At 41.7% G+C, this 22,151-nt stretch overlaps 1 protein-coding gene across 1 annotated transcript in view; it reads right to left on the reverse strand.

Moving 5' to 3' along the window:
• Positions 1–696: 696 nt before the first annotated feature.
• The window catches only part of TEX10 (testis expressed 10), a 47,140-nt gene continuing 25,685 nt past the window's right edge, over positions 697–22,151 (reverse strand). Inside the window, exons 10-15 of the mRNA XM_072329771.1 lie at positions 15,471–15,559; positions 14,214–14,347; positions 3,855–3,935; positions 2,632–2,813; positions 1,597–1,807; positions 697–836 (exon numbers count right to left, since the gene is read on the reverse strand). Coding sequence (XP_072185872.1) covers positions 723–836; positions 1,597–1,807; positions 2,632–2,813; positions 3,855–3,935; positions 14,214–14,347; positions 15,471–15,559 — 811 coding nt within the window. The 3' untranslated portion in view covers positions 697–722. The remainder of the gene's footprint in view (positions 837–1,596; positions 1,808–2,631; positions 2,814–3,854; positions 3,936–14,213; positions 14,348–15,470; positions 15,560–22,151) is intronic.

Here is a 22,151-nt window from a genome sequence, read left to right on the forward strand (position 1 = left end):
TTGGTTTCACCTCAGAATTTACTAAATGTATCTCAAAATCTAAACAGGAGGGGAGGCGTAACCTCTGTGCTGCATTTCTGTACTAAAGAATAGCTCATCTCTCAACCTATTCTGGGGACGTGGAAGGGTAAGGACAAACGTTGACAAAGAAATCAGCCCGCACGGAAATTTCTTATATATGTAAAGTGTTAGCGGTGTTTGTTTGCTACTCTTGGAAATAATCCCCTGTTATTTATTCATTAAGAACTGTATTTTTGTACCCGCACAGAATGAGTTTCTACAGAAAGCAATGTAGGGCAGGGCCTGTGCTAGTAGGAAACTTAGAGCAGTTGGAGCTGCCGCTGTGCAGTATTTTACTTTGCACAACATTTTTAAGAGTAAGAATTTCTGAAATTAGAATAACAGTTTATTTTTAAAGCGGTGAACATATAGTATTTTTCTAGTTGAAGTTATGTAATTCCAGTCCTTTAATTGGATGGAGCCCAGAGGAGTCTCTGCTTCCCTATGAGCACCTCAGCCTCACAGAGGTCCCTTATCTGACCCTTCCCTACGGTCCTTCTAGGAAACCCAACCTGAAAAGAAAAGCTACAGGAGGGATGCAGCTCTTTGTAAAATTTTTATTCTGTTTCACTTACAAAAAAAATGGACAAGCTTTGTTCCAACATCTCCCGTTCAAAACTAAATAGAAGTAAATGCTTTACAATAAATGCAGTTCCACCTCTTTAGTATACCGCGTTCATAGGGCTGGGTCCCTGGGGGTGAGAGGCCAGGTAGATGTTGAAGCAGTAATGGAGGTCCGTCAGCCACTGCTCTTGGACTTCGCCGCTCTTCAGGGTCTAGAAAATAAGGTGGGGGGGAATTCAGCAACAGCATTTGTGAAGCTTTGCTTTGTTCTTTACAGTTAAGCAGGTGCTCTGCTAAAGACACCCAAACTCCTCATCCACCAGCATGCGGTGACGCTTGTCATTTAACCTGTATGTTTAAACACGGTACGTCTGTTAGTGCTGAAATAATAAAGTGTTATTATTTGGTATGTTAAGATTGTGCTACATTATGGAGTGTGTGAATTCTATCAGATGCAGCTTCTTATTCTTAATTACAGCAGCTTGCTCACATCACAATTCTGCCATTGATAGTCAATTACAATGCAAATGTGTGTGGTTCTACTGCAGTACCCTCCCCCACAGCCCATGGGCAGTAACTCCTCCTCAGCATTTCGCAGTGGTTAAAAACAGAACCAAAACCACAACCCGTCCACAGCCACACATTACAAAAGCAGGCCAAAGCCTTTCCAACCCTGTAGGAAGCCAACGTCACGTTTTCTGTTGGAGAACTTGCTTGATAAATTTATATCTTGTTCTCCACCACTCATGAGGTTACGTTTGGGACGCAGCTCATCCCCTTCCTGCGCACTTGGTTTCAAAACTTAGCTTTGAAATTCAGCCCAGGGATCCTGGGCAGCATTTGGCTCTGTATCAATCTCATCTGTGCAAATCACAACTTGCATTTCACCCAGTGTAGGGTTTGAGGTCATTGTTCAACATAAACACAAAATATATTCTTACGGTCTCTGGCAGACAACAACAGGTTTCCTACCATGATGTCCTTGATAATCTGCTGCACCAGGAATTCATTGGTCATCATATGGCTCCTGAGCTGACCGTGTTGCATCAGTAAGCGAAGCAGCTGAGCAACAACGGGCAGCTCCTCCCGGCAGATCCTGCTCACTTGGAGACTTTGCAGCATCAGTCTCAGCAGCCGCGGCAGGAGTGCTAATGCAGAAATGCACGATCCCCACAGCATATCCCTGGGAAGGAAAGAGAATGAAAATTGATCAGAGAGGCTCATTTCAGACACGTTTCTGTGGCCGACGTCTTGTGTTTGCACCAGGAAACGCGCCCCTGTGCTGATGCCAGTTGGCACCACTACGCTGGCAATTAGCGCTGAAGCAGAAAATTCGTAGTGGCAAATGCTACACTTGAAAACATTCTAAGATGATGGAAAAAATCTAAGGTCCTGCCCTGGAGCTTCCAATGTTGCTGAAGCCCTCACGTGGTGTGACTTCTGCTTGAGGCAGCGGGGAAGAAGGGTTCTTCTTTCAGCTGTATCTGAAATACAACTGAACCTCCTGAATCTTTAAGGCTCCAAATGAATACGGAAAAGCGCGATCAGTGCTTTGTAACACGTCCATTAACATGTAACACGTCCAGCAAGTGAAGGAGGAGTCTTCATAAGTCAGCTCTGATCAACTTTCTCGCACGTGGAACAGTTGTAAGAATAAAAACCAAAACTCAGAAGTTTCAACTGCTGAAAGACATTTCTGCTTTACAGGTAAATAAACACTTGCGGAGCCAAATCCTCTGCAGTGTATCTCATGAACCCAGAGGGCAAGGCCACACATTAAGGTGCAAGTATCTGCATTTCCAACATCTTACAGCCGCAGAAAGGAAAAGCTTTGAGCTGAAACCTTTAGTTGTTGTTCTAAATAGTTACAGCTACCACTGCAGATGTTTTTCTTAAATAAACAAAAGGACCAACTGCAGTCGGAGGGGTTGGCCCTTTGGTTTTACACCTCTAAATATCTGTGCTTACAAAGGCAGAGAATCTGTATAGCGTGAAAGGCAGCGTTACCTTTTCTGTACGTGTTCTGCATCCTCTTTGTCCAGAGTGAGCAGGAAGTACAGGAGGCTGTAACAACAGGAGGCTAAGAACTTGTGCAGATTTTCACTCAAGATGCAAGCTTGATCCAAGAGCTTATTTATGGCACACAGAACAGATCCAGCTGTGCTATCGGGTATTACAACCAATCCAACCTGGATTAAAACAAAAACCCTTCAAGTTCATCGCTCTATACACAAGTTTTTGCTGTTACACGAACAGTTCTAAAGCCAAATGCGTCCTTTCACACCACAACAAACATTACCTTGTTCCTGTTCAAGAACAGATACTACTGCATTTAGAAACAACAAATCCTCTCTTGCTTACAACTCGACACCAGCGGCAGAGGTTAACAAGTATTTAAGGCTAAGCACTTGCTGCCAGCTAGAGGAGGCATTGCCACTTCCAGTACATTTTTTCAGTGAAGTGCAAAGTGAAAAGGCTCTTGCCCCACACTGAAAGTCCTCAAAACACAGGGTTTGGAAACATCCCTGGGCTTTCAGAACAGAACTGCTTTTTGTGTGTTTGACATTGAAAGTTGGGAGGACAAAATCTAGAAGCAAATTTGCAAGTCCAGCCGTACGTTATCCTCTGAGCATCAGTACTGAAACTGAGCACCATTAGTGCAGAAGTTGTAAGGAATAACTCTTAAACCACTGCCTTTCAGATAAAAATGCAACCAGGCAGCTAACAGCAGCTATAACCAGCTAAGGAGACAAGAATCTTAATCCCATCCCCTCTAAATAAAGGCAACATTCATCCCAAACGTATTGAAAAGAAAACAACACTTTAAGCCTTCCTCTGAAGGATGGTACAGACACAAAAAGCAGCTTTTAGACTGAACCCGTCTTTCCCTTTGAACACGTATCATGGGACACGGCATCCCTTCTGTGTCTTGAAACAGCAGTGAGCCGTCACTGAGGTAGAAGGAAACTAAGACTTAACTCTCCATAAAGAAAAAGCAGCGGGTACCCATCAGGAGTGGTCTACTAGAAATCCAATGTGCTTGACAGGGATGAAAGCATTACAGAATCACATGGTGGCCCAGGCTGGAAGAGACCTCTAAGCCCACCCATCCCCAAATCCCTGCCTTGGGCAGGGCTGCCCCCCACCAGCTCAGCTGGATTTGAGGGTTACAGAGACAATTACAAGATCTATCACAAGCAAGCTAAGATGGAAAAGGAAATATGACTTACCAGGTATTTACAGATGCCAGTCTGGAGAATGTCAAAGCACTGACTTTGGGAAGGTATAGTGGACAAGCTGTGACAGATCACCTGTTTTAATAAAGCAGTTTTATTTAAGCACTTAAAAATGCAACTAGCAACCACCCTCTGCACAGTTCCACGCTTTGCTGACAGACCTAAATACAAAGTACCTATAAGAACATGGCAGCTTTGTCTTTAAAGGTACTGGTTCTTGGCAGTAATACTGTCAACATATATTATTCAGTGTTTAATGAGAAGATGACCTGCACCACTGGTTCTGTGCTAGTGGCTTTCTTCCATTTATCTCTGTGAATGAAGTGGAAGGCCAAAAATACTTGATCCAGCTACAATGCCACAGCAAGGCTACAACCTGCCTGCCTCCAAGAGGAAGACATTCAGAAAACAGAGAGACCGCAGATAGCATTAACAAGCACAAATAGAGAAATAGCCACAAAAAGGACAGGAAAGAAAAAGAAAACAGAAACAGGTACTGAAGATCCATTTGCTACTACTTTCCTTCTACAGTGCCAAAAATACAATGGTCAAAGTTTTTACTATTTCACTGTGTATTAAGAGAAATCTTGTTTTATGACCTGCCAAAAACCTTCTGGTGCTCATACAACCAGGTGAGAGCAGAGTGCATGAGCTGTGCAGAAGCATGACAGAAAACGTTACGAAAGAGGCAAACCAAAGGCTTGGGTCTGTCTAAGTCTGGAACAACAGCAATGGTTTCAGTTCACTAGAGCTCCTGGCAAACCCAAGGACTACTGCCTTATTTATTTTCTTCTTCCTACTCTAATTATAAAGCATCACCACAATGTAGGTGAAAATGGCCAGGCTGGGAATCACCAAGTAGAACAAGACCCCATGAAATGCAGTATGACCCTGTAAAAGATAAAGACAACTTCTACCAGAAGTGTGAGTAACTCGCCCTGCAGTCCTTGGCAGGTCAAGTTCTCTGTTCTTCTCCTCCTTCCCAATTACTCACTTTGTGAGCCGTTCATAGCGTTACAAAGTATTGTATGAGGAAGTATTACAGATGTCATTGTGCAAGTACTTGGACTGATGGGAGTATATAAAAGACAGTTTTGTAGATCCTTTTGTATTGAATACCTTCATATTTGATATCAGGCATTTATTTAAAGATGAAGTACTCAGAACTGTGGCATCCAAATATGGGGCTGTTTCCATACACTGCCATTTGCAAGTGATAAAACATAAATGTGTTTGAGTATTCTCAAGAAATGCACTAAAAATCACAGAATCATAGGATGGCTTGGGTTGGAAGGGATCTCAAGGATCATCAAGCTCCAATCACATGCAGGGCCACCAATGTCTGCATTTAATACTAGACCAGGCTGCCCAGGGCCACATTCAACCTGGCCTTGAACACCTCCAGGAACGGGGCATCCACAGCCTCTCTGGGCAGCCTGTGCCAGCACCTCACCACTCTCTCTGTAAAGAACTTCCCCCTGACATCCAACCTAAATCTTCCCTCCTTCAACTTAAAACCACTTCCCCTTGTCCTGCTGTCAAAGAGTTGACTCCCCTCCTGCTTATAGGACCCCTTTAGCTATTGGAAGGACCTAAAAACATTTGCATTTCCGCAGTGTCAAGGAGTGAAATAAAGCTGAGACAGGAGGTTACGACAGAGGATTGTCAAAGGCAAACTGATGCCAGTGTGACCTCATATCTGAATGAGCAGCACTTGCACAGAAGGTAAAAAGGTTGAAAATGCCAAGACGGGAAGATGCAACTAGACTACAAGAAGACTGTATGGGTCTCCTGATCAATGGAGGAAAAATAATAATAATCAGTGAAACAAAAGTGGAAAGTCATGCCCCTGGAAACTACACAACTTCTGCATGCAACCTGGAACTGTAGCAACTGGAAACAAGGAGAAAGATCTGCACATACCTAATCACAGGGTGATTATGATATGACCACAGAACAAGCAAATATCACGTTAGGATGCAAAAATGTGAATGACCCCAGTAGAGGTGGTTAGTGTTGCTCAACAGAACTTCAGTACTACTCTCCAAGACCCCACACATGCCACTCCTGAAATATCGTGCAACACAGGAGCTGCTCCTCTTCAAGAAAGGTAAATTTAAACTGAACAAACACAGAAAAACTGCACAAAGAATGGAGCTCCTGTCTTACAGATCTAGGTGGAAAGGACTTCACCCGCTCACCCTGGCAAATCTACAGCTAAACAGCTATGCCGGCACTTCTTAAAACAAAACAGAGGTGATAAGTGATGGGGGAGAACAAACATATCCAAACAGCAGCGCCAACGACGATGCTCCTGGCCGACAGGCAGTACAGGTGGGTTGAAAATTCAGGAGGAGGATAGCAAAAGAATTACAGGGGAGACCACAGGAGGCTTTTGCTGCTCTTAAGAGAGCTCAATGAGTTTACAGAAGTGCGTGATATGCTCCTGACTACATAGCACTAGACAATAACCCATGGAGATCCCTTTTAGTTCAATACTTGACCACATAAAGTCATCAAATTAAAAGCCTAGGAGGCAGATCCGCCAAACCTACTCACCAAACTGTGACTTATTAATAGTAAATTTTATTATCGTATTTAAGTTAATATACATAATTTACTATTAATAATAAATTACTGAAAATTCATCCTTATGCCCTTGGAAAAGCTCCAGCAATCCACGAAGACTCTGCCTTTGACGACAAGCTGCAGAAGTGCTTCATAAGGTACAATTTGCTGAGACTCAAGATTTCTCCAGAACTGGAGAAGGAAATTGGCCATTGCAGCACTGAGCAGCAGCATACCTACTTGTAAGGGCTGTGCTGAAGAGCACAATGCCTGGCAAGTTCACTTTTCAACCTTTTGAATCCTCCGACCCCCAAAATAGCAGTAACGCTCCCTAGAGCCAGCTCTATTCTCATATGATTAAGTGGGAGCTGTAATCCTTTTCAATTCTATAAATTAAATCCTGCTTGAAATGGCTTTCATCACAAATGTCTGTTACAGAAAGCGAAACCGAAACGCTGTCAGACATGGAAATGAAAAGCAAAGAAAACTTAATTATCACATGAAAATTAGTATTATTCCCGACAATTTATTTTCCTTAGGCAAGGGTTTGCATGATGCTTAATTTCCATACTAAAATGTCACAGCTGATTCGTTATTTTACATTTGATTAGCATTTATCACATTTTTGGCGCATTCACGGATGAGTTTTGGACTAAAGCCAGGGCAGTTTTGTTTCAGAGCATCACCAAAGTCAACGGACAGAGAAGGAGCGTTCTCTGATCACGGAGGGCTTCACGCCTTTTTAAGACAAGTATCTAATGACCAGTTTGGTTTCATTCTTTGGGTTCGGTTCTTCGTCTTGTTCAAATGCCCCAGTTTGTGTAAATTAAGCAAAAAAAAATTAAAAAATACAAAAGCCCCAACCAACCATGCAGTGTAATACTGCTCAGCTGTAAGGCGCTCTCAGCTCCAAAAGGTGGAGTTAAGAGGAAGCCCCAAACTTGGTGCAAGTCCTTGTGGCAAAAGGAGAACTGATGAACCCAGAGCCACGCTCCTGCTCCCTGCATCACTCTGTTCCCCATAATGTGAGAGATTCTGCGCTCAAAAAGCCTCAAGGGAAACATTTTATCAGGAACTGTCCAGTGCAAAAAAAGGGTTGTTGCTTCCAGCTTAATCACGTTGCCAAGTATTCTCTTTTTCACAGAAAAATCCACTCTTTCTGCTGAAGACACGCACGCAGAGAGGAACCCAGCAGGCAGGAGGAATAACCCCTGTGTGCGGTCAGACCCACAGACAGCCCAGAGCCCAGAGAAGTGATTGTATTCTAAAGGAAAGCTGGCCAACGCCGGGCGCTATATCCCAATGTGAACTTTAAAATGCACTTTCCCATTCCTGCTGACATCCACCTCCAACACCGGTAACTGAAACATAACAGGCTGTTCTGCAGCCAATTCCCCAGCCCTGGAGAAATGGCTGTTTCAGGCAGGGCCCTGCTCAGTGTAACACGTTACTGCAGAGCGTAGAAAATGAGAAGTTTTCAGGTGATGGGGCAGGCAATGAAGCTTGGCCTCTGAGGCCGGGCCCGCTCCCCCGAAGCGCCTTGCCTTATCAGACATGTACTCCCCTGACAGGGCCCGCTTCTCTTTCTGAGATAAATTGATTTGACAGGGCAATATTAACAGTGCCCTGAGTTGTTGAGAAAGCCGCGTACAACCAGAGATCTTTGTTCACCTGCCTCGGCTAAGCTCATGGGGGCGGATGTGAAAGGTATTCCCGATTCAGTGACTCCAGAAAAAAGGAAAGAAACAACAGAGAAAACCCACACCGTCACAACAAGAACATAACAAAGCCTGGGCTTAAGAAAAAAAAAGAGGAGGAAAAAAAAAGAGAAAGAAAGTAAAAATGCAGTCTGCGGGAAAGCATTACATAGCTGGGCAATGGGGAAAAACACCGTGCATCTCATTCCACACCAGCAGAGCACGAAGACAAAGAAACACATCAGAAAAGAATCCAAACTAATATGTAACTCTACGCACTGACACTGTACACATTTCCAACCATTTAGAAGAATTATGAAACACAGCCAGCTGTGTGCGCAGCAAACAATCTCAGTTTGCATCTACTGAATGGCACCAGTTGCCCACATACGGGCTCTGCCTGACGTAAACCTGTACCTCAAAGTCAACTGAAGTCAAGCTGCCTTTATTTGCTATGGAACACAAATATGAAGCTGCCAATCACTGCTGCTCACTTGCTGTGCCTGATGACAGGCCCCAACCAAATCTGTACCGGGACGCAGAGAACTACTGGCTACAGACAAACCTGTCTTGCTAAAAAACTGTCATTTCAGAAACATTATTTAGTGACAGAACAGGGCTCCACAGCTAACGCATGCTCAGGGACATGATTTATCAGAGGGTTGTTAAGAGTTCGGGTAGTATGGTTGGGTTGCACTTGGACTTGATCACCTTTAAGGTTTTTGCCAACCCGAGCAATTCTATGATTCTAAGTCATACTTGAAAAGCAAGAAAAGCCCAGCTTGCCTGGCTGCCCCCTTCTCCACACAAGAGAACTTGAAACACTGGAAACCATGCCCTTCAGAAGCGAGCTCTTGTCTCTCACAAAGCCTGCGACTTGGCTCAGTCTGCCACAGCACATCAGCGCAGATACAGCCTTTACAACTACCTCATTTATAAAACTTTCTCACTTTTCTGTATGTTCCATTACATCCATCCCAAGAGCTCTGAGCTGCAGCCTTCTTTTAATAGCCGACTTTCCCCGGTGTTTGCTCTTAACCCTTTTAAATGTGTTGCTGATTATTTCATCCCTTCGAGTCAGCGCCGTGCCCAGTTATGATTCCAGAACTTGGACTCCAAGCACAACTTTGGCGCTTTGCTTTTTCCTCCCCCAGCATTCAAATGACACAAACACCAAATATCATAACAACAGAAATTATCACGTAGACGTTGTTACCTTGTTAATCTGCTCGTTTCTGTCGGCGCTTTCTCATTTGATCCTGACAGAGCAATTCAATTACAGGGGAGTGAACAACGTTACCGACAAACACTATAGGCGCTGTTAAAATGAACCAAGTCTGAAACCTCTCCCTTCAGGCTGCAGCAATCTATTCTGGAGCTCCATCTATTTTAGCTGCAGGGATATGATTTTAAATAATTGGCTTTAATAAGGCGCAAGTCATTTTAAGTAGAAGTCGCTCCGGAAAATGAAGCAAGGCTTCCACATTTACATTTCATCTCTTTCAGACGAAACTCGAAGATTAACCTTTTACAGTTACACAAAATGGCATTTAGAGGAACACTCTTCTGAAGCACTGCTCAAGTGAAAAACCACAAATACCTGCAAGCGTCCACAAAAAAGTGGCTTTGGTTTTCCAGTATTACCAATGGCTGCGCACTATATAAAACAGTTACAAACAGCAACAACCTCAGAAGGGTTTTTGCTAGAAACCACTTAAAAGCTTCAACCCCTATCACAAGTGCCTGTGTTTGGACTTTTCACCCAAGACCCCCACCCAGGACACCCACTGAGGCTGCAGGTGTGGACTGTCCACTCGGCTGCTGCCAAGCAGATGCAGGAAGCTGCCTAGAAACTACCTTGTGCTTAGCGAGACCCTCTTCATTTCCAGATGCTTATTTTCCTAACACTTCCAGGAAACCTCTATTTGCAGCTTACTCTTTTAAAGAGACAACTCCCAACTTTATTGTAATAGAGGTCTGAATGCTTCCTGCTCTGCAGCTAATGGACTTCTTATCTTATTTCACTTACTAGATACTAAAAACAAACTTCTACAAATGGTCTGCTCAATAATTCAGCATCATCATACATTTCCATGCCCAGCAAACAAAAGCATATGCCATTCAGTATTGAGAAGCCCTGCTCTCTCTACTAAATTCCACCAAAAGCCACATCAGAAGCGTGACTAATTCAAGGGGAGTTTATTATTAGTTACTACAGCATTTTGCTTCAACTAAAAACATTTCTGTAAGAGCTAAACATTTTTAATTCTGAAACTGAGTCACTGTATGCAGGACTGGAGATCAGGGATCTCACAAAGTGGCTCACAATGTAAAACAGCTTTCCCTCCTACTGAAAATTTACTGCATGCTAATTACTGTACGCACCTGGCTGCAATACAGGGGAAGATATCTCATGCCTCAGCGACTCCCTAACTGTGCAAGGAAAGCATTACAAAGAGGCATTACAGGGAGAAGCTGTATTACAAAGAGGTATTGAAAGACACGGAGGCCCTGGGGCACATAAAGAGAAGAGCAGATGAGGGAGATGGTATTGTTCAGTCTGGAGAAGAAGAGGCAAATGAGAGACCTTTATTAATCTTTACTGCACCCTGAAAAGAGGTGGTAAAGAGGTGAGGTCAGCCTGTTCTCTCAGGTAACAACAACAGAATGAGAGGAAATGGCCTCGAGTCAGGACAGGGGGAAGTTCAGGTTGGATATTAGGGAGAATTGCTTCTCTAAAAGAGCAGAGAGGCAGTGGCACCAGGGAGGTGTGGGAATCACCACCCCTGGAGGTGGTCAGGAGCGCACTGAGGGACGTGGTCAGTGGGCATGGTGGGGGTGGGCCAGTGGTTGGACTACATGACCCAAGTGGTCTTTTCCAACCTTAATGATTCTATGATTTATTTTGTTTTCTGACAACAAATAAATAAGTTGAAGGTTATCGATTGCTGGATGTTTCTCTCCCAGCAAGACAAAACGTTTCCCATTGAATGCAAAAAAGTGGATGGAAAGCCGGCCAAGTTTCTAGTTGGTTTAAAGAGATTTAGTGCCTTCATCATCCCAACTGCAAATACATTTCTAAGCAGATGCAGAAATCATCTGATGGTAAAATAATTGACACCTGAAAATCGTTCAACTTTATAACAACAGCTCTATCGCCCTGAGCTATCTCCACTTTGAACAACGCGCTCTTTAAACCTATTTCCCTCAACAACAGGAAAAAGAACCCACCCATGCCTCAGACCCAGATCCAATGCACTTAAAGCCTTCGCACACCGTGGTCTCTCAAGAGATCTTTTAAAAAAAAAAAAGCCTTCATAATTTGCTGGCAGTTTTTACCTCCCCGGAGGCTTCAGCTCTGCTTTTTGGATGGCTTTGTCACTGTGTGTTTTACTTCCTTTTCAGAGGAAAGCAGTTTGTTCAATACCTGGTGGAAATTCATTTCTTTCTATAAAGGATTCCATTGCAATATTTGGCAAATCTTGAGGAACTGAGATTTTTTTTCCCCCCAAGATCGCATTGTTTTTTCTAAATCATCCAGCCTCCAAATTATAAAGCTCTTTCAGTCTATCAACCCCAGAGTATTTTCTTTACAAACTGGACACAAAATAGAACAGAGGTCAACATGTCTGAAACAGGAGGGCAGTACTGAACAGTATTCTACAAGAAACAGCACAAGGAAAAAGTGAATCCCCTTTACTGAACTGAGGAGTGCATTGTCTGCTCACTATGAGAACACTAAGGTCTTCTCTGCAGAGCTGCTTTCCAGATGGTCAGGCTCCAACACTTGAGGTTACTCCTCCCCAAGTGCAGGGATCTGCAATTCCCTTCACTGAACATTACGAGGTTCTTCTCTGCCCAGTTCTCCAGCCCACTGGGACTGGCAATGCAACCATCTCATTTACCACACAAGTCATTCAGTTTTGTGCAACTTGCAAGTTTGCAGTGGGTGCACTCAGCCTACCCTGGTCACTAATAAAGAGGTTAGAAAGTACTGGTTAGAAAGTTCCGTGTTGGCTCCTTGGGTACATCACTGTGATTCGGTCCCACACAGACTTTGTGTCTCCAATCACACAAACTCTCTAAACCTGGCCACTCAGCTTTCATCTCACTGTCAACTTAACTAAGCCATTCTTTATCAGCTGACAGACAAGGATATTATGGGATAGGGCATGAAAAGCCTCCACATAATCCAGAACAAATAATAAGTATTAGTTTCCTCTTCTCCACTAACGCAATTGTCTTGTTGCAGAAGGCTATCAGGCTGGTTGAGCATAATCTGTTCTCCATAAACCTATGTCAGCTGTTCCCTATCATAACATTGTCTCCACAATGAAAAATACACTATGGAAGAAAACCTTCCAACCTCCTTATCAAGCTCAGGGTGGTAACTGGCAACCCAGAACATCCTTTTGGTTAAGAATCTACAAAAACACCATGGATCTGGAAGGTCACACTGCTCCTCACACCGGGATTTTTGATCCTATTTTCCCTCATTACTTAGTCCCAGGAAAGACTTTAGGCTAACACATAAATGCAAGAGTACTGCAATGCTCCACATGGTGTCCAAATCCTTTCCCACAGCCAATCAGGGATATCCAGCTCTTTGTTTAGTAGCCGCTACTTGCTTTGGAAAACCTGACAAAAATGAGTTTCTGTACGTAATAACTCTTCTTGTTGGCACCAAAGCAACAAACAGATTGTGCTGAGAGAAGAAGATCAAATTTGAAAGCAGGAACCAAGGATGCAAACAAGCTTTCTATAACCCACTGATTTCACTGTCCCCAGGTTAACATATTCCTATGGTGTGGTTCCCTCAGACAATTTTGATGTGTTTGTGAAGAATCAAAAAAGAGGATGGAAAGAGGACACAAGGGGTAGCATCTTCAAAAGCTGATTAAACATACATAATATGCAAAGAAAGACTGGAAAAAGTGACTCCTCTGGTGAGTTCAGAGGGACAATCCTGTGTTCTGTACAGGGCAGGAAGATAAAAAGTTCTAGCATTTCTATACTGGAGAAAGGCATTTTTTGCTGAGAGAGTGTGTCATTAGCAGCTAGAAAAGAGACGGTATAGAAAATAAGAAGGAAGGCCCAACTGTTCTGGCAAGACAGCTAACTGTAGGCAGGACCCGCAAGGTTTTGTATCAGTCACGATACCAAATAAGTTTGCCCCAAATACTTTTCTATGGAAAACAGCACATGCACAACATGCAGCTAGGAGGACTGTCATCACATTTAGTAGATTATCGCTTAAACTTCACAAAGTAGAAGCTAAAAACCACCATGTTGCTTTCTTGAACCAAAAGAAAACCCGCAATGAAAAACCAAAATACGTCACACAGCCACAACTTTGTTATATTCTTCCCTCTATATTCATGACAGACTTCATAAACACTGTAAAACTGACATGATTTAAAATATGATTTCACACCTTGAAGTGGTTTCTGTGGGCCAAGCAATAAAAGAAGAGTTGAGCCACAATGCAGATTAATATTTACCGGTTCTGAATTAAGTCTGGTGGCTCAGATCCCTTTAGAACCAATAATAAAGTGAAGCTTTTAGTTCTCAACACTTAGGATCTTACAGACAGGTGCCAAATTCACAGTGAAGTTTATAATCCAGTAAACTTTGATTAAATAAGCATCAGAAGTTATTCGAAGCCACCAGCTTAATTTTACTTCCAGGTAAAAATTTCATGTAATACAAATGTTTTTCTTAATTAACAATGAAATTTCACAAAGAAAACTCTCCATAATTAATATTTTTATATGGTTGTGGGTTTTTTTTTCTGAAAGCCAAACTGTATTGCTGGTCCTAAACTTCTCAGTGTCTGACAATTTTCCACCAAGGCTTCCACCCACTTGTTCCACGACCGGTGCTTTGCACACACCTGAACGTTCACCTTTCAAAGCAGCTTCCTTCAAAATATTATCTGCTGGCTGTAAGGAAAAATTAGCAGATTGACTGCTGTAACGTTTTTCATTCTTTTTCAACTCACCACAAGATTTCAGACACCTGCGGAGAAGGGATAAGAGAGCATTTCGAGATTGAATGCTGTCATTTAGAATTAGTGTCGATGTATTACCTCTGTCACAGCCCAGTGGTGTAAAAACTGGTCCAGATCTGTTAGGTAAAGACGGACAGGTGAAAGCTGTGTCTGGCTAATGTGTGGTTTTCCTCTAATGCCCTGGAGACTAGTCAACTCCTCTCTTGAAAACCCTAGAGAAAAATAAGCAGTACAACAGCGTCACGAGACAAGCCAAGCACTCTTCTACTTTAACAGCATCATTCACAAGACCTTGTTCGGTGTTTTAAATTAAGCATATCAAAATCTAAGCTCCGATTTCCAAAAGAAAACACCAAATGGAAAGAATACCGATTTAAACCATAACGTGGTATGCAAGACCATTCAATGGCCGCATTCTATTTTCAACACACGTATCTTATAAAAATGGAAAAGCAGACACAATGCAAGACAATTCACGGGGTGTTCACAGTAATGCAGGGACTTTCAGACAGCCCCACGGGCTTAAAGAAAAAATTAATTTGCTTAATTATTTCTAGCCAGATATTAAATGCTTTAATAAAGCAGAACTGCTGGTTCCAAACAGTCAGTCTGTGCTTGTTTTCATTTTCTGCACCATCAATACCGCTGCCATCAGGTTTTCCACAAAAAAGGTAATTTAGAACGCGAAGTAACTGAATGTTAGTAATGATTCTCTCTCTTTACCACAGGGAATGTTACTGGAAAATATTTCTCAGTCTCGTTATGCCATTTTAACCACCGCACCTTCCCAAAGTAAGTTGTAACAATAATTCTGTTCTGTGGTGATATCTGAGTGCAAATCTAGCAGGGAGGTGATCCTGTGCATGTGACAGCTCTGGGCAGTTCCCTTCAACGTACTCTAATGGCTTTATTCTGATGGCCTGTTTTTAATGGTGCAAGCATGTCCATAGGAAATTCAAAAGGCACTCTAAATTTGTATTGTTATGAGCCAATCACAGACATTCATTTCATCAGATAAGTCTAGAAGAGAAAATTTCATTCAAGCTATGTACTGCATTAAGATTTTCCTTATGCTTTTTAAAGAATATTTGCAAGACATCAAGAAAAAGTAAGCAAATATTCACCAAAATGGAAAAGCAAAACATATATACAGGGTATCAGAAATCGGTTCAGAAGAGAAAAAAAGGGATATATCACAACAAAAATAAGCAACAAGATTAGAATCACTTTCAGGAAGTAGCTACTTCATCATTTATTCCAAGTTATACCCAGCAACTGACTACCAAAACAGATTTCATTTTGTTAATTCTAAATTATGACATTCACATGAATTACCTATAAGGGTTGAAAACAAGAAGCTGAAATAGTCCACATCATTCACTGCATTATCCTGCACTTGGCACTTCCAGCCTGCAAAGGACGATCTACACAAAACCAACAGTAGATAGTTTATTAAAAAAACATGTCATTAAGAATTCACAACCTAATGGCATAATGCAATCAATTAGCATGGCTAAATTATTAATTTCAGCATTCCTGTTTCTAGCTGCTGTTGTCAGAGCAGCATTTTAAACAGCTTCGAAAACAGAACTTGGCCTGTTCCAGACAAGTAACACTGAATTTTGTGCCCTTACACGGGCTCTGGTTGTCACGCAGACTGAATTACTGAGGTAGCAAACTTTCATAAACACTGCTATAACCCTTCTTACAGCAACGACAGCCAAGATACAGTAAATGAGTTTGATTTCCCCTACTTGTATTTCTCATTACATTCACTAATTTTGATAGAACCCTTTGCAGTAACAATGGATACCCATTTCAGAACTGCTTCATACTTTAGAGAAGCTGAAGCTATTAAACACAGAATTAAAGACCTGCTTCGCAATTTAAAGCGCATAAAGGAGCAATGTGCTGAGACACAGCAAACCTCATTGCAGCGGCCTGACCTCTCCCTTTTCAGGGGCAATCTGTAAGACCATCACTTTTGTTTCTCAAATTAAAAACCATACAGACTTGAGGAAATGTGATGTCGAGTGCTAGGGTTCGTCCAGCTTTCTTTCCTCCCTACACTGGTGTCATGGGTAATGCCCTGGACTACGCATATCTTTCGTCCAAAGCAGTGTCACTGCTCTTATTTGCTCCTCACATTAACTTACCCACAAGCAGGATTCAGAAGCTTACGGCTAAGGCTCTGGAAATCCTTCATATGTTTTACCAGTGTTGGTTTGCTACTCATACCTAACTATTTGCAGGCTTGTGGAAACAGAACGAGCATTTCAAACATCCCAACAGGATACCATGCTATGTGTCACTGACGTCTACAGATGAGGAAGCAGAGAGAAGCACTGTTATTCTGCTCCGGGATCATGGAGAACCCACAGAAAAGAGACTACTGAGTGTTTCTAAGCCTCATCTGCAAGCAGAGCTGCACTGACACACGCACATACAAAACCAAAAGCCTGAACTCAGTTACCATCTACTTTTTTAAAATGCCAAAGCTATCACATACGTAAAAACAAGTCTCAGTGTTACAAGAGCACTAGGGCTAAGAATAAACTAGCACTCAATTAAGAAAGTGACAGAGGAAGTTGCCTACAATCTTCAGCTTTGCCTTTGTGCGCACGCCTTGAAGTACAATGTTGTTGCGTGTCAGTGCCTCTAAAAGGGGGTAAACGCCTGGTTTTCCAAGTGGGATATGGACATCCTACAGTAAATAAAACAAGGGGTCTTCTCCAAAAGGAAGAGGAATTGCTTTATATAAATACTCTTCCAGTGACTGTGGTGCATTTAACACACAATGCAGCATGGAAAAAAGAACACAAGGTCATTAAATCAAGGACTGGATCTCACAGACAGACTGTACCAGATTAAGACTAAGACCCATGTCTTACTAGTAGTGCAAGTACAAAAAGAACACTACAGCATAAAAAAAGTTAATTTAAACACAAACTCTGGTTATCAATGCCTCGATTACCTCAGAATCCCAATATCTACAGCACAGCTGAAGCTACTCCATTTTGAGATTTGTGTTAAGGCAAGTCAGAAATAGAGAACACAGAAGTAAAACTCAATTCTAGAACAGATATTGATGTACTACAATCCCATTACAAATCATTTCAGAGATCTTAAGCCAAATCTAGTAACACTACTACCATGGATGATTAAGAACTATGTGCATTTTAAAATGGTTAAACGCTCATAAACGGGATGCTAAACATTTTACAAAAAAAGGCTTGTAGATGGAATAGAGGCAACAAGCTCATTATAATCTCCCCTCTTTGAATAAATTCTCACTACAATGCAAACCTGTTATCAAATTGTACTGGTGAGACCCTTCCAGACAGCCACTCCAAACCCACATTTAACTGAATTGAATGTTGCCGCTTCTGTAATGTTATACACTCTCCGTAAGAACGTCTCTACCAAGATTTAGTACTGCACCTTTAGGTAACCCTTTTCATATACCAAATGATATAAAAAGCAAATCTGAATCCAATTAGCTTAAAAATCACTGCTTCTATTGCCATTAGCATAGAACATATTTATTTATGACAGCGTGTGTGCATATCATTACTTCCACCACTTGCTGCTAACTAACTTTTAACAGCAGATCCGTTTCTGTTCACGCCATTATTTTCAGCTTAGGTTACATCAAAGAATTGCAAATAAAATTTGTAAACCACAGTTTGTGCACAAGTGATTATTTCTCAACCACATTCTATTATCATCGTTGTGCCTCCTGATCTAAATTAGCTACCAAAGATTTCTGGTTCAGGCGTTGGTTCTGACATACTCATAAGAAGTTTTAGGGTATCCTAATGGGCGAGAAGAACTCCAATGAAACTCACTGGAATAACTGTAGAAATTATTAACCTTCCTCCTATAAATCACAGCACTCAGACTCCAGATAGCAATGCACCTATCAAACACGGCAAACCTTAGAATCTGGATTGTTATTTTGGCTTTGTTGTTGTTGTTGATCAGTAACGAAACTGAAAATAAGTGTAATGAACCTGCAAAATACTAAGTTCAGTCCTCAAGTACTTTTTTAGAGTAAAAAGGAAAATCAAATACAAGATTCACAGTTCCTTTGAGACACTGACACTACCACCCTTTTATTCATAAATGTGAGGATTACACAATTCAATAAGTCTAAGATGAAAGATCTGAGTTTTCTGTTCACGGAAACCAAAATCCAATTCTTTCAGATTCCAGGAAAGTGTTTCCATTGCCATAACAGAGGACATTCTAGCACACAGTGTTCCTGAAGTTTTACAGAAGCGTTTAAGCATCTGAAAGAACAGGCTGAAAAACCTAACTCAACTCTGTGCTGAATGACCCCGTTAAAGGTTTATTTTAACTACTGATCAGAGATATAAATCAAAGCCGCCTACAATTGTTCCTCCACTTCTAGGTCACAAAACTGTTCTGAAAGGGGTTTCCTAAAAGGAGGTTTTTCCGTCTTCCATTGATACACTTCAGTTCCACCCAGAGCAGGTAAATATTATCAGGCATGGCCATCAGCTGATTCACCCATTTCCTGGACACTCAGACTCCAACTCAGTGAAAAACAAATTAAGAAAGCTTAGCTATAAGTTATTATATATTTGAGGAGTACCCCTCCTCAAAACAGCCCAATGACCAATCCTTGCTGTTAGGAAACTGGCTTCCCTTTCAGAGGAAGGTAGTAAGCTCTAATTTTCTGCATTCTCAGCAAGTGTGTTAAGCACTGAGATACCGATAACAATTTCTCTTTTAAATTCATCAGGAGCAGAAAGCTTACCAAAGACCCTCTACACCCAACAGACTAGCAGGGCATGAGGAAGGCACTCGATCACCTTAGGCCTATAGGCAGAACTCGCATCCTTGTTTACTACAGAAGAAATTGTGCAGGTTCCCGTCTCAGCAGAACTCTTCTGGGGACTCATGAGATGTCCCGGAGTAACTTCAAGCAGCTACACATTACATTACAGAACCAAACAAAGCAGAGGGAATTACTAAGGCATGATGGCATTCTCTCCTGAGCCTCAAGAGAACACAGGGATGAACAGCTAGCAGCTGTAAAGCTTCCACCTGAGAAGCTACCTGCCTACAAACCTTTAACGTGGTGCTTATATGCAAAAACACCTATAAAACATAAGGTAAAGAAAGAACTATAGAATTAACCAGCAGGAAGAGTTTGGCAATTATGTTACAACACATCCCAAATGTTCCCACGTTCTCATTCTAAAGAATGACATGCACATAAACAATGAAACACCCTGGATGGAACAAATCCACATGCGCCATATTAGGACGGGTGCACAAAACAAAGCAGTTTTGTGTTACGCTGTCAGTAAGGATTGGGACACCATGTCTGCAAACCAGATTTTGAAAGAGCAGGAACCCAAGATGTTGATATTGTAGAACACTCAGCATCTCTGAATACTTTTCCAGCCCTGCCTCCATGTCCCTTTCATTCACACCAACTCAGCTGCAGGCAGCACGGGTCCTGAACATGAACTATGAAAGCAAGTGAAGAGCTTTTCCTCTACCTTTAACAGACTGTTGTATGTAGGCAATCATTTGCTAGTGGTGTGAGGTTATCTCTCTTTAAGGATCAAGTGCTTCCATTTGGAGATGTGGCAAAACACAACAAACATCTGCAAGGAATTAAGAGGGATTTGCAGAAAAATACGAATCCTATTTTTAAAAACATAACAATCTGAGCTATGCTTTGTTAAAAGTAAGCCTGTCTGCTACTCATTTGCTCTAAGGTTGCGAAAGCTGTCTGAAGGAAAAAAAGATTGCTTACACATTATAAATGACAGCACAAATCAGAAGAAACATTCACTAATGAGCAGAAGGCATTTACCGCCTGGCGCAACTGTAAATGCAGTAATATAATTCTCCTCCTCTTGGTTAGGGATATCGAACTGCAAACAAGAACATGGGGACAAATTTAGAGGGCTATATCCTTAGAGAAAAGCTTAGTATTCTCCCTTTCAAGTCTTAGGCTTCACATAGCAGCGAGCAAGATTTGGATAAAGGAACGTGCCTTCCCCCAGATCTGAAGCTCAGGGTGAATACAGACTTCACCATTCTTATATTTTCCTTAGCAACCTGCTCATAACAACTAAACCTTCCTACACCTGCATGATTTCAGCTTGTACTCCGAGGTGTATCTACCTGACCTTCCCTTGTGCCACTGGTAAGGACTTGAAAGCACGGATAGAGGGAAAGTGTTGTTTTATTGTAAATGCGAAAAAAGCTCTCATTCGCAGTAATGAGTTACAATATTCATTCCAAGATTCTCCCTGCTTGTAAATACTTATTTGGGAATGCTTTTCTTTACTACAACAATGCATTCTGTAAGTCTTTAATAAAGCAGAATGCAGGCTCCTAGTGACCTACACTTTTCCTGGTGCCTCCTCAAGCCACATTGGCAAAAGCTATAGATCACGTAACTAGGAAAAGCAAACAAAGTAGTATTTACTAAGAACTATGGCCTAAAGCCACTTTAGATAACATATTTGGTGTTTGTTATAACAGAAGGCAGAAGTTCACTCATGTTCTTCCTAAGCACTGGACTCCTGCAGGCAGCAGGAACTAACATGCCCACCTGCTTGATGAGATGCCAAATGCCATTCTTTTCAGAACACTTAAAGCACCATCTCTTAAGGAAATAGTCCATCTACAGGGATGACAAGCAGAATGCAACCTATCCTCGGAGTTATAACAACTTGTGAAGTCTAGAAATTCCCATATCATTTATGTCCGGAGAGGTTGTGGATGCCCCATCCCTGAAGGTGTTCAAGGCCATGTTAAATGGGGTCCTGGGCAGTCTGGTCTACTGTTATATACGGAGCCCTGCCTACAGCAAGTGGGTGGAACTTAATGATCCTTGAGGTCCCTTCCAACCCAAGCCACTCTATGATTCTATGTCTTACTCATACCCTTTGCGTATGGCTTTCATCCTTTTTTTTCTATAGCAATAGAAGCAGCTGGGAGAGAACCCAACAAGAAATGGCTCTGTAAAGCCACTGGAAATCTCATTTATGCATGCTTCAAATGAGAAATGCCATAAATTAATTCCCTCCACACACCTTTTTATTTTGTTTTAAATCTAGTTAGTGCAGTGTTATCTGTGCAATTCCCTGTTGCAGTGATTTCCAGACACTTCATTCCAATAAATAAAGCTTGTAACTATTATGCATAAATAAAGCATATAAATAAATTGCATTCACATGATTATGCCAAAATGATTTTCCTTACTTGTACCACAAAACACCTCAAGAGGAAACAGAACTTCTCCCATTGCATCAGCAATCTAATATCTTAGTTAAGATATTTGATTACAAGGTCACAGTCTGCATTTCTTAATCTAAATTTCATAGAATAGAATACATCATGCTAAGCACTCAGACTATATATTACCTATGATGGCTGCTCTGAAAATAAGTATTATTATAAAAGTGTTCTGTGCCCAATACATTTTAACTGTTCTTTAATTAGCAGAGATCTACTATTTGATCATCTAGAAGATATTCCAATAAATCATGAATGAAAAATAATTTCTGATGTTAATTCTCTTATGAACATGGCATGTTGCATCACAACAAAAGGTCTGTCTTAATGCCTTAAAGCCATGTCACATAAATAATGACAACTCCATCTTGCAGATTCAGGGCAAACGCTTCATAAAATATTTCCCATATCCTTCCATTTGCTTCCATAAATTTTAGCTTGTTAGAGGCTTAAATCAGAGAATGACTCAGAGAACTTATCTCCTTCCAAGAAGCTGTTACCTCTAATTTCTCTCACCCTGAAGTCACAGACTGTTCCCATGTTCCTCCAGGCCTTTCCCCGTCTGTAGGGAGAAGGGTTTTCATCCCCTAATTCTCCATCTCTCAAGTCCCAACCTGACTGGATTTAAAGTTAATTACATCTCAGGTCCTGCACAGTAGGGACTGGAGAAGAGAGGGGAAAGAAAGCCAAGCCACCACATCCAATCTCTTATTTTCATATGAAATTCAT

The sequence above is a fragment of the Excalfactoria chinensis genome, chromosome 2 (genome assembly GCF_039878825.1).
Source record: "Excalfactoria chinensis isolate bCotChi1 chromosome 2, bCotChi1.hap2, whole genome shotgun sequence".
NCBI classification, from domain to species: domain Eukaryota; kingdom Metazoa; phylum Chordata; class Aves; order Galliformes; family Phasianidae; genus Excalfactoria; species Excalfactoria chinensis.